Here is a 13200-nt window from a genome sequence, read left to right as displayed (position 1 = left end):
CAGCCATGTGGAAATGTGAGTTCCTTAAACTTCTTTTGCTTTATAAATTACCCAGTATCAGGTATGTCTTTATTAGCAGCATGAGAACAGACTAACACAGTATGGAAAATATATCTCAATAAAGCTGTTAGAAAAAATATACACAGCTCAAAATTTGAGGACTGGAAGAGACTACATGTGAAGAGATTTTGCCTCCAATATTTGTTACCTGAATTACAGCCACAGATCATTTCCAATTCAGAGACTACTGAAACAAAAATAAATGATTCATACAGTGACTTCATTCTAAGACACATATTTATATAATCTATCCTGTTTTCCTTTTAAAAATCCTGTAGATAAGTTTTTAGCCAAAAATATCTAGTCTAAAATAGAGGTGGCCATAAAATTTTCTAGACTTAAATAATAATCTTATTACAAAATCAATCGTCTACTTGTGAATAGGGAACAATACTTAATCATGGTATGAATAGTCAGAATTAGCCTCATGATACAGCTGCAAACAAAATTCGTAAGATACATGAGATACAGTGACAGAAAGACACGCATCCTCTCCAATCCTCTCAACAATCGTACAATGAAGATGAGAAAATCAGGATTCAGAGACATTAAGTGGCTTGCCTATTCAGGGACTAGGCAGCAAAACTGGGATTTGAACCCAAGACTGCCTGTCTCTAACCTATCTTCAGGAAGGAATAAAGCTTCGACCCAGGCAATAGTAATAGGAAAGAATGACTACAAATATGTCCTAATATAAAATATTTGAAATTTTAGAGCTTAAAGGAAATTCAGAGAATATCTATCTCAAGTGCCTCATTTTACAAATGAGACAGTATCATCTTCGCAGTCTCTGATCAGCCTTGGCTATTTCCACTACTCTGTCTTCTCCAATATACTACTAGGCTATCTGCCACTGTTTCCTGATAGCCCTAGCATAAAGCAAATGAGAAATCACAGAAAAGCTAAGTTTCAGAAAGTCAATGGATGTGCTGAGTAAAGCTCCCCAAATTATTCCTCTTAGATAATAAATAAATGTTACTCTTACTTGCCCAGCATGCAAAATTGTATCAAAGGGGAATAGTTATACAGGATTTGTAATAATTACAGGTACTTTGAATTCTTACCTTTGTGGCCACAATAAAGATGGTATAAAGGAACATAAGATTATGCTTTGATATTGCCAGATGCTGGGTGTGCTGGAATGTGAAGATAACTGACCCCAGCAGGGTTACCTTGGCAGGGCTGAAAATAAAACACATTTTAAATCAGCAAGTAACAAATATGACATATCTCTATCTTTCTCAAAGAGTGCACTGCAAAACATTAACATAATGGGTTATTAATAGATGTAATGCAAAAATGAGTTTTGTTAAAACACTTTAAAAAGTGTTGAAAATGCTGAGTTACAGGATTAAGAAACTCACTCAAAACTGCTCAAATACATGGAAACTGAACAACCTGCTCCTGAATGACTACTGGGTACATAACAAAATGAAGGCAGAAATAAAGATGTGCTTTGAAACCAATGAGAACAAAGACACAACATACCAGAATCTCTGGGACACATTTAAAGCAGTGTGTAGAGAGAAATTTATAGCACTAGGTGTCCACAAGAGAAAGCAGGAAAGATCTAAAATTGACACCCTAACATCACAATTAAAAGTACTAGAGAAGCAAGAGCAAACACATTCAAAAGCTAGCAGAAGGCAAGAAATAACTAAGATCAAAGCAGAACTGAAGGAGATACAGACACAAAAAACCCTTCAAAAAATCAATGAATCCAGGAGCTGGTTTTTTGAAAAGATCAGCAAAATTGATAGACTGCTAGCAAGACTAATAAAGAAGAAAAGAGAGAAGACTCAAATAGATGCAATAAAAAATGATAAAGGGGATACCACCACCGATCCCACAGAAATACAAACTACCATCAGAGAATACTATAAACACCTCTACGCAAATAAACTAGAAAATCTAGAAGAAATGGATAAATTCCTCGACACATACACTCTCCCAAGACTAAACCAGGAAGAACCTGAATCTCTGAATAGACCAATAACAGGCTCTGAAATTGAGGCAATAATTAATAGCTTACCAACCAAAAAAAGTCCAGGACCAGATGGATTCACAGCCAAATTCTACCAGAGGTACAAGGAGGAGCTGGTACCATTCCTTCTGAAACTATAGCAATCAATAGAAAAAGAGGGAATCCTCTCTAACTCATTTTCTGAGGCCAGCATCATCCTGATACCAAAGCCTCACAGAGACACAACTGAAAAAGAGAATTTTAGACCAATATCCCTGATGAACATCGATGCAAAAATTCTCAATAAAATACTGGCAAACCGAATCCAGCAGCACATCAAAAAGCTTACCCATCATGATCAAGTGGCCTTCATCCCTGGGATGCAAGGCTGGTTCAACATATGCAAATCAATAAACATAATCCGGCATATAAACAGAACCAATGACAAAAACCACATGATTATCTCAATAGATGCAGAAAAAGCCTTTCACAAAATTCAACAGCCCTTCATGCTAATAACTTTCAATAAATTAGGTACTGATGGGACGTATCTCAAAATAATAAGAGCTATCTATGACAAACCCACAGCCAATATCATACTGAATAGGCAAAAACTGGAAGCATTCCCTTTGAAAACTGGCACAAGACAGGGATGCCCTCTCTCACCACTCCTATTCAACACAGTGTTGGAAGTTCTGGCCAGGGCAATGAGGCAGGAGAAAGAAATAAAGAGTATTCAGTTAGGAAAACAGGAAGTCAAATTGTCCCTGTTTGCAGATGACATGATTGTATACTTAGAAAACCCCATCGTCTCAGCCCAAAATCTCCTTAAGCTGATAAGCAACTTCAGCAAAGTCTCAGGACACAAAATCAATGTGCAAAAATCATGAGCATTCTTATACACCAAATAACAGACAAACAGAGAGCCAAATCATGAGTGAACTCCCATTCACAATTGCTTCAAAGAGAATAAAATACCTAGGAATCCCACTTATAAGGGATGTGAAGGACCTCTTCAAGGAGAACTACAAACCACTGCTCAATGAAATAAAAGAGGATACAAACAAATGGAAGAACATTCCATGCTCATGGGTAGGAAGAATCAATATTGTGAAAATGGCCATACTGCCCAACTTAATTTATAGATTCAATGCCATCCCCATCAAGCTACCAATGACTTTCTCCACAGAATTGGAAAAAACTACTTTAAAGTTCATATGCAAACAAAAAAGAGCCCGCATTGCCAAGATAATCCTAAGTCAAAAGAACAAAGCTGGAGGCATCATGCTACCTGACTTTAAACTATACTACAAGCCTACAGTAACCAAAACAGCATGGTACTGGTACCAAAACAGAGATATAGACCAATGGAACAGAACAGAGGCCTCAGAAATACTACCACACATCTACAACTATTTCATCCTTGACAAACCTGACAAAAACAAGAAATGGGGAAAGGATTTCCTACTTAATAAATGGTGCTGGGAAAACTGGCTAGCCATATGTAGAAAACTGAAATTGGATCCCTTCCTTACACCTTATACAAAAATTAATTCAAGATGGATTAAAAACTGAAATGTTAGACCTAAAACCATAAAAACCCTAGAAGAAAATCTAGGCAATACCATTCAGGACATAGGCATGGGCAAGGACTTCATGTTTAAAACACCAAAAGCAATGGCAACAAAAGCCAAAATTGACAAATGGGATCTAATTAAACTAAAGAGCTTCTGCACAGCAAAAGAAACTACCATCAGAGTGAACAGGCAACCTACAGAATGGGAGAAAATTTTTGCAATCTACTTATCTGTCAAAGGGCTAATATCCAGAATCTACAAAGAACTCAACCAAATTTACAAGAAAAAAACGAACAACCCCATCAACAAGTGGGTGAAGGATATGAACTAACACTTCTCAAAAGAAGACATTTATGCAGCCAACAGACACATGAAAAAATGCTCATCATCACTGGCCATCAGAGAAATGCAAATGATAAGCACAATGAGATACCATCTCACACCAGTTAGAATGGTGATCATTAAAAAGTCAGCAAACAACAGGTGCTGGAGAGGATGTGGAGAAATAGGAACACTTTTACACTGTTGGTGGGACTGTAAACTAGTTCAACCATTGTGGAAGTCAGTGTGGCGATTCCTCAGGGATCTAGAACTAGAAATACCATTTGACCCAGCGATCCCATTACTGGGTATATACCTAAAGGATTATAAATCATGCTGCTATAAAGACACATGCACACGTATGTTTATTGCGGCACTATTCACAATAGCAAAGACTTGGAACCAACCCAAATATCCAACAATGATAGACTGGATTAAGAATATGTGGCACATATACACAATGGAATACTATGCAGCCATAAAAAATGATGAGTTCATGTCCTTTGTAGGGACATGGATGAAGCTGGAAACCATCATTCTCAGCAAACTATCGCAAGGACAAAAAAACCAAACACCACATGTTCTCACTCATAGGTGGGAACTGAACAATGAGAATACATGGACACAGGAAGGGGAACATCACACACCAGGGCCTGTCGTGGGGTGGGGGAAGTGGGGAGGGATAGCATTAGGAGATACACCTAATGTTAAATGACGAGTTAATGGGTATAGCACACCAACATGGCACATGTATACATACGTAACAAACCTGCACATTCTGCACATGTACCCTAAAACTTAAAGTATAATAAAAAATAAAAATAAAAAACAAAAAAATAAAAAAAAGAAATTACATTGCTAAAACAATCAATAAATATCTTTTCTTAGGACTAGATGGAAAGTAAAAGCAGCTTGAGTATATATTCATCCCAAGTATGCCTTCATACTTGGATACGTAGACAGTGCTACGATCCTATTCTTTGCAAAAATATTCAGATTATTGATGCAAAATAACAGGTTATAAGTTAAAAATGGCAGGTTGACAATACTCATTTACTGTCTTCCTATATACTCCTCATATTCAACTGAAAGAATAGAAAATCTATGAATACATGTCTCATTTTTTACTCCTATAAATTTCAAGTTATTCAGGATTATCTTTTGTAAATTGTACACAGCCTTCATCCATTCTTCTATTGTTTATATTTTTCTTGTTAATTTATGATTTTATATATAAATTATATTTTACATACGAATTCTTTGCTGGTTTTAGCCATTATAAATATTTTATCCCAACCCACGGTTTTGGTATTTATTTATGATGTCTTTTGTCAAACAAAGGAATTAAACTTAGCAAAAATAAAAAAAAAGAAAATGCTGAGTTATACAAAGTTAAATACCTTTCCTCACATCATAAACTATAGATTTTAGAATAACCATACATATTCTGACCCTCCAACAAAAAGAGTACATTTCTATATACAATATTTCTGAAACATATTTGGCTATATAACAATTTTTTCATAAAGGATTTCAAAGTTCCACATTGTACAGCATGATTTGGAATTAGTCATTAAAAACCTTACAGTGCTAAAAAGCTCACAGGGTGGACTGCAGGAAAAGAAAGCCCGGATTTTTAGCATTTGCCCATTTCCATGATGTAAATACTCACATCATGGCCAATGTCAGGCTGCTGTATGGAAGAGGAGAGATGTACACAACTGGTTCTCATAAAACGATAAAAGCCATCTCCAGCCCATCATTTAGCTAACTCCAGGACAGCATATTAGTTTTAGCTAATATATTAATGCTTAAATTGTAAAGTCTAAAATAAGATACTAATTTACCAAATAAGAAGCATTACTTCATGTTATGTATTTGCCACATATTTAAAGTATATCTCAGTAACAAATCATTGTCTAACTCTCTATCTTACAAGTAAAAAAGATAAATGATAAACTCTAAGAATGCCACACTGCAAAACAGGACAAATCTAAAGGTTCCTATAAGCCATTTTATTATTTTATTTATTTAATTATTGCAAGCTAAGGACTGAGTTCAAAACAGGATGCGGTTTGGACAACAGACCAAACTTGTATTACTTTCCTGTGGCTATGGCAATAAATTACAACAAATTCAGTGGCTTAAAACAGAAAAATTTAAAATCAGTATCACTCAGTTAAAATCAAAGTGTCAGTAGGGCCACACTACTTCCAGAGACTCTAAGAAAGAATCCATTCCTTGTCTTTTTCAGGTTCTGGATCTCGCTTAACAATATGATTGGGTAACAGTCATGTTTTATTTTATTGTTTTCTTCTTATTTGTTTTTTTCTTTAGTCCCCAGATCTGTTCCATCCAAACACTGTTGAAGCAAGAAACAGAACAGCGGGACCACCAAATGCACTGCCAACAGTCATGTTTTAGAACGGTGGTCTCTAAACCTTTTTGATTGTACATTCCTATTGGTTAAAAAAAAAGTTTTACAACATTCCCAAATTATGGTTATCAATTAATTTGGAAATTATATGTATAACTGTATTATAAAATGTACACAAAATTAAAAATTTAAAAGGATAAGATAAAAACATGGAATTATATCTGTTTTAAGGTTATTCTGCTACTCTTTCCTTCTCACTATTTGTTTTCTGCACCACAGTGGCTCATTATGAGCATCACCTTGGCATACACATCTACCATTTTGGATTGTATTCTCTTAAGGGTTGAATCTAAGGAACAAGGATTTCATAGACAATGCACTGGGGCAAGGCATTGGAGAAGGGCTTAAATTTAGGAAAAAGTCCATTTTAAATTGGAGTATGGATTTGTTTAAAAGATTAGAATGCATTTAGAAAATTCTTATGCTTACTATATTAGTTTCCTCTGAAACTAGCAAACAAGTTATCTGCTTCCAAAATGCAATGGTGAAATAAGCATTGAATAACAGTTAAAGATATTGCCATTCCAAAAGGGAGAAAAGAGGAGGATAAAGGTTCAACAGTCCCAAGCCATTTTGAAATCCAGAAGGGCAAATTCCATTAGGATTCAAAGCCTGGGAATAATCTTCTGTGGCTTGAGGTGAGTCCACAGCTTCAACCTCTACATTGGTGGTTCTGACCTATGCACCTGAATCCAGCCTATGGGCCTGGCCACAGGCCTCTAGGCCTGTAGCTCCTACCATGAAGTCATTCTTCCTTTCCCTTTCTTTTTCAAGCATATGTTTGCAGCTGAGCAGTTTTATCAGCCTGATTCTGGCATGCAGAATTTTAGAAGTCTGACAGCCTTCTTTCATTTAATCCTGTTTTTCTCCTTTCAGTCCAAGATGGCAGTGTTTCTTCTGATTCAATATTTCCAAATCCCCAGTGGGTCTCCTGTGTATGCACAGCAATCCATGTCACTAGGCAAAGAGAGTCTTCCACAGATCTTTCTTGGATAACCTCCTCTCTATCCCTGGCTTCTGCTGTAACAATTGAATGGATCCATGAGTGAAACATCCAATCCCTTCAACACTAGGAAAAGTTGACCAGCCACACCCTCACTTCTCTCCAGAGTGAATCTCAGTTTTATCAACTTTGCAATCTCAATAGGCTGAGAATTTCCCAAATGATTGAGTCCTGGTTTTGAGGGGTTTTATTTGTTTGGTTAGTAGCATTTATTCCCTCAATTTAACTCTTCCCTCTTACACTTTACTATAAGCATCAGGAAGAAACCAGGCTGTACCTGGAACACTTTGCTTGGAAATTTCCTCAGCAAAAATATCCACATTCACTGATCACAAGTTATGCTTTCCACACAACTGTGGCAAACAATTATGCAGCTAAGTTTCCACCACAATATAACAAGGATAACCTTTCTCCAGTTCCCAATATCATGTTACTTATTTCCTTCGAAGTCTTCACCAGCACCTTTAACAATATTCCTACATGTACATTTTGCTTATAACAATATATGTATTATCAAAGACTATAAATTTATAGGCTCTAATACGCTCCTCCCTTCCTTCGGACCCCTCACCAGAAATGCCTTTAACATCCATAATTCTACTGCGCACATCAAAATTCCTCTAGCCTCCACCAATTATCTAATCCCAGGTATCTGTTACAGCAGCACACCACATCCTGTACCAAAATCTCTATTACTTTCCTGTGGCTACTGTAATAAATTATAACAAGTTCAGTGGTTTAAAAACAGAGAAATTTAAAATCAGTATCAGTCAAAATCAGCATCAGGAGGGCCACACTACCTCTGGAGACACTAGGAGAGAATCCATTCCTTGTCTTTTTCAGCTTCTGGTGGCTACCTTGGCTTGTGGCTATAGCATTCTAATCTCTCAGATGTGTGGTCAAATCTCCCTGTTTTCCTCTTATAAGGATACATGTGACTGCATTCCGTCCCACCAGAAATCCAGGAGGACCTCTTCATCTCTAGATTTTTAATTTGCAGATATGCAAAGAACATGTTCCCATATCAGTAACATTTCAGGTTCCAAAGGTTAAACACCATTAGAACTTTAGAAACCATTATTCAGTCTTACTGCATTTATTTACTGTAAAAATATATTTATGCAGAAAAATATAGAAATATACTGACACATTAACAGAAATTGTCACTAAACAATAGATTAGAAGTTTCTTTTATGTTAACATTTCCCCAAATTTTCCACAATACGTTATTTTACTTCTTAAAACTTGGGGGTGGAGAAGGAAAAGAAGGAAAACACTCTAAAAGAGTTACTTGTGGGGACAGGGGACAACTTGACTTTGTTTCTGGCAGGACTAGATTTTTTCATTAAATGAACTGGCAGCAATAAGCAATATGAAAGGCAATTAAGAAACAATTCCACGTACTAGCATTTAAAGAATACCTAGGGGCCGGGCGTGGTGGCTCATGCTTGTAATTCCAGCACTTTGGGAGGCTAAGAGGGTGGATCGCTTGACCTCAGGAGTTCAAGACCAGCCTGGGCAACCTGGTGAAATCTGGTCTCTACAAAAAACACAAAAATTAGCTGGGCACAGTGGCATATGCCTGTGGTCCCAGCTACCTGGGAGGCTGAGATGGGAGGATCACTAGAGCCTGGGAGGACGACAGGGAGATTGAAGAGAGCCAAGATCACTTCACTGCACTCTGGCCTGGGCAACAGAGCAAGACCCTGTTTCAAAAAAAACAAAAAACACCTAGGAATAAATTTAATGAAGGAAGTGGAAGACTTGCACACTAAAAACTATAAAACATTACTGAAAAAAGTTTAAGGCCACGAGTGGTGGCTCACACCTGTAAGCCCAACACTTTGGGAGGCCAAGGCGGGTGGATTACCTGAGGTCAGGAGTTCGAGACCAGCCTGGCCAATATGGTGAAACCCCGTCTCTACTAAAAATACAGAAACTAGCTGGGTGTGGTGGTGTGCACCTGTAATCCCAGCTACTCGGGAGGCTGAGGCAGGAGAATCACTTGAACCCAGGAGGCAGAGGGTGCAGTAAGCCGAGATCGCACCACTGCACTCCAGCCTAGGTGACAGAGCAAGACTCTGTCTCAAAAAAAAAAAAAAAGTTTAAAAAGACGTAATTAAATAGAAAGCTATCCCATGTTCATACATTGGAAGACTTAAAACCGGCCAGGCATGGTGGCTCATGCCCATAATCCCAACATTTTAGGAGGCCAAGGTGGGCAGATCACTTGAGGTCAGGAGTTCGAGACCAGCCTGACCAACATGGTGAAACCCTTTCTCTACTAAAAATACAAAAATTAGACTGGCGTGGTGGCACCTGACTGTAATCCCAGCTACTTGGGAGGCTGAGGCAGGAGAATCACTTGAACCCAGGAGGTAGAGGTTGCAGTGAGCTGAAATCACGCCACTGCACTCCAGCCTGGGGACAGAGTGACGCTCTGTCTAAAAAAAGAAAAAGGAACACTTAATATTGTTATAAGACAGCAATAATTCCCAAAGCCATCTACAGGGTCAATGTTATGTCTATCAAAATTCCATCACTGTTTTTGTTTTTCACTTGGTTACTTTTTTTTGTTTTGCAGAAATGGAAAAAATTACCTAGGATTTTTAAGGAAGCCTCAAATTCACGTGAAATTACTAGGGACCCTGAATGGCCAAAACAATCTTGGGAAAAAAAAAAAAAAAGAACCAAGTTAAAGGACACACACTGCCTAATTTGGGGACTTAACTAAAAAGCTACAGTAATCAAAATGGTATGGCACTAGCACAATGATAAACATATAGACAATGGAATAGAACAGACAGTCTAGAAATAAACCCATACATCTATGCTCAGTTGATTTTCTAGTAGGGTACCAAGTCTATTCAGTGGGAAAAGAATTCAACAAATGGTGCTAGGACAACTATACAACTACATACAAAAGAATGAAGGTGAGCCCCTATTCATATGATATATAAAAATTAACTCAGGCCAGGCACAGTGATTCACACCTATAATCCCAGCACTTTGGGAGACCTAAGCAGGAGTATCACTTGCATCCAGCAGTTTGAGACTAGCCTGGGTGACATAGTAAGACTCCATCTCTACAAAAAATAAAAAATAAAAATTACCTGGGTGTGGCAATATATGCCTGTAGTCCCAGCTACTCAGGAGGGTGAGATGGGGGCATTGCTTGAGGCTGGGAGGTTGAGGCTGCAGTGAGCTGTGACAGCACCACTGCACTCAGCCTGGGCGACGGAGTGAGACCTTGTCTCAAAAAAAAAAAAAAAAAAAAAGAAAGGAAAAATTAACTCATATGGATCTGTGAGCTTCTTTTAAGATAACTCTTAAAAGAAAACATGGGAAAATTTTCATGACCTTAGATTTGTCAATGGATTCTTCTTGACATCAAAAATTGACATCAAAAGCATAAGAAACAAGAAAATAGAGTGATGTTAGCAAGGTGGCCAACTACAAGTTCCTAACACTGTCCCCCACCCCAAAACAAACAAACAAAACAATAAATAACTACATCTTGATGAAAATAACTAAAGGAAAGTACCAGAATGCAGTAAAGGAGTAGAAGCAACTCTATATATAGAGCACAAAAACACAGTATGGCCACGTAGAGAAGGGAAGAAAAGACCTTGTCTCCACCACTACTTCCCCTGACAGGGTCAGCTTGAAACCAGGAGGGACTTCTCTCTTCCAAGAAAAGGTAAACAACAGAACCCCAACAACCCTCACCACCACCGTGAACACCCACAGTCTTCACCACTGTGGACTTCTGCAGACCTCATAGGTACTGAGCCCAGCTGAGGGAATTGTTCAGAGTCCATATGGCTGTGTTCACTCCAAGGAAGAATCCTACACCTCCCTCATCTTCTGTAGCCCAACCTCCTACTGTGCTACACCATCTTGAAAGCAGAGCCTCTCTGGGAGTGCATCCTGCTCTGTAGGCAAATAGCTACTGTACCCTTCCATCCCTGAGGTTTTGTTGTCACTGTACCATGCCTGTCTGGTGACCTGCCATCCTCAAGCCTACCTGCTACAATGCCCTACCCTTGGGGTCAAGCTGCTATGGAGCCACTCCATCCCCTGCATCCCAGTTGTTTCTGTGTCCTACTCCTCAGGGTCTAAGCTAATGCAGCACTTCACCTTCTGAGAAATAAGGACTTTGGCCAAGCAGAGCAGTCACACCTCTGACACCTGAGCCAAAGCAGCACCAGAGCTGACGTGGCACCCCAATTCCCAGGGAACCCGTGCACTGGTCTAGCCAAGCAGTTGATCCCCCTTGGCACCTGAAACATGCAGGGCCCCGCATCCCAGGGAAATAGAGCATTGGTTGAGCTGAACCACCCTGTCTTCCAGGTGGAACGGATGCAACACCCTACTTCCACAGAACTGGACTAGTCCCCAGAGTCTACGCTGCTGAGGCATCCCACTTCCTCAGAGAGTAGAGTCGTCATTGTGCTACTTACTGCTTGCCCTCCAGGGCCCAAGACACAGCTGTGCTCCACCATTATTGGGTAACTGTTGTTGCTGCACATGGTCTGACAAAACTTGGGCCTCTGCCATGTACTACCAGCCCAGGGTCCAGAGTCCCCACTGCATAGTGCCTCATGCCCCAGGGCTGAGTTTCTGGTGTGTACTCTTGACTCTGGGACTCTTACTCCCTGCGACTCAGGCCTCTGGAGCACCCCTTCTTCTCCAGAGCTATGCCAGTTCTGTGCCCTGCCCCCAGGATTAGAGTCACAGCTACATCCCTGCCCCGTGGGAACAAACTGCTGTGGTGAACCTCAGCATCACAGACCCTAATTTTGTGGCCGATCTGCATCTACTCTGACCTCATAGAGTAAATGTGCAGCCCAAGGTGCTACAGAAGTTTCAAGCTCAGCACATTGGCCCCACGGCCAATCCAAGCACGCACCCTGCAGCCCAGCACTGCTGTGACTGCCTGTGGGCCATGTCAGATCAGACACCAAGAAGGATCCCCTCAGCTAGGATCCCTCCTGTTGTTGGGAAAACAACAACTAGAGGACCCCAAAAGTCCTTGCAACTGAGGATCCTAACAATTCATGCTGCCAGTACTGCTGCCACAAGCTCTTAAAAGCTTAAGCCACTTAGGCACCCAAGGTCATCAATGACATTGATTATAGTTAAAGAAGCTGCACAGAAACTACACCAGTGTGCCCACTCAGAACAAGAGTCACCATAACCTGCCCAACTGGTACATACAGGTGAAAGCCTTTCCCTATGAAAACCACTATGTAAAGTTTGGAAGAGGTGATTATTCCACCAGATGTACAGATATAAATGCTGGACAGGACACACAAAATAGGAAAAAGCAAGGAAATGTGACACCACAAAAGAAACACAGTAATTCTCCAGTAACTGACCCCAAAGAAATGAAAAGTTATAAACTGCCTAAAAAGGAATTCAAATAATGATCTTAAGGAAACTCAGTGAGACACAAGAGAATACAGATAGATAATTCAACAAAACCAGAAAAACGATTAGTTATGTGAATTAGAAGCTCAACAGAGACAGAAATCATTTAAAAAGAACCAATCAAAAATCTTGGAGCTGAAGAATCCAATGAATGAATTTAAAAAAAAAATAGAACTGCAATAGCAGATTAGAAAAGTAGAAAAAAGAATTGTGACTTGAAAACAAGTTTTTGAAATTAATCAGTCAGGAGGAAAAAGGAAAAAGAATGAAAAAGAGTAAAGAAAGCCTATGGGACTTATAGGACACTATCTGGCAAACAAATTTTCACATTATGAAAGCTACAGAAGGAGAAGGGACAGTAAAAGGGACAGAAAGCTTATTTAATAAAATAATCCACGTGTAATCC

General features: G+C 39.2%; 1 protein-coding gene across 2 annotated transcripts in view; it reads right to left on the bottom strand.

The window, feature by feature from the left end:
• Positions 1–13200, bottom strand: part of TMEM38B (transmembrane protein 38B) — an 86376-nt gene that overhangs the window by 28803 nt on the left and 44373 nt on the right. For both annotated transcript variants that reach the window (XM_004048401.5, XM_019034225.4), the window contains exon 5: positions 1125–1242. In XM_004048401.5, coding sequence (XP_004048449.1) covers positions 1125–1242 — 118 coding nt within the window. The remainder of the gene's footprint in view (positions 1–1124; positions 1243–13200) is intronic.

This window comes from Gorilla gorilla, chromosome 13 (assembly GCF_029281585.2).
Source record: "Gorilla gorilla gorilla isolate KB3781 chromosome 13, NHGRI_mGorGor1-v2.1_pri, whole genome shotgun sequence".
In the NCBI taxonomy this organism is placed as follows: domain Eukaryota; kingdom Metazoa; phylum Chordata; class Mammalia; order Primates; family Hominidae; genus Gorilla; species Gorilla gorilla.
This window is presented reverse-complemented; position numbering and strand designations above follow the sequence as displayed.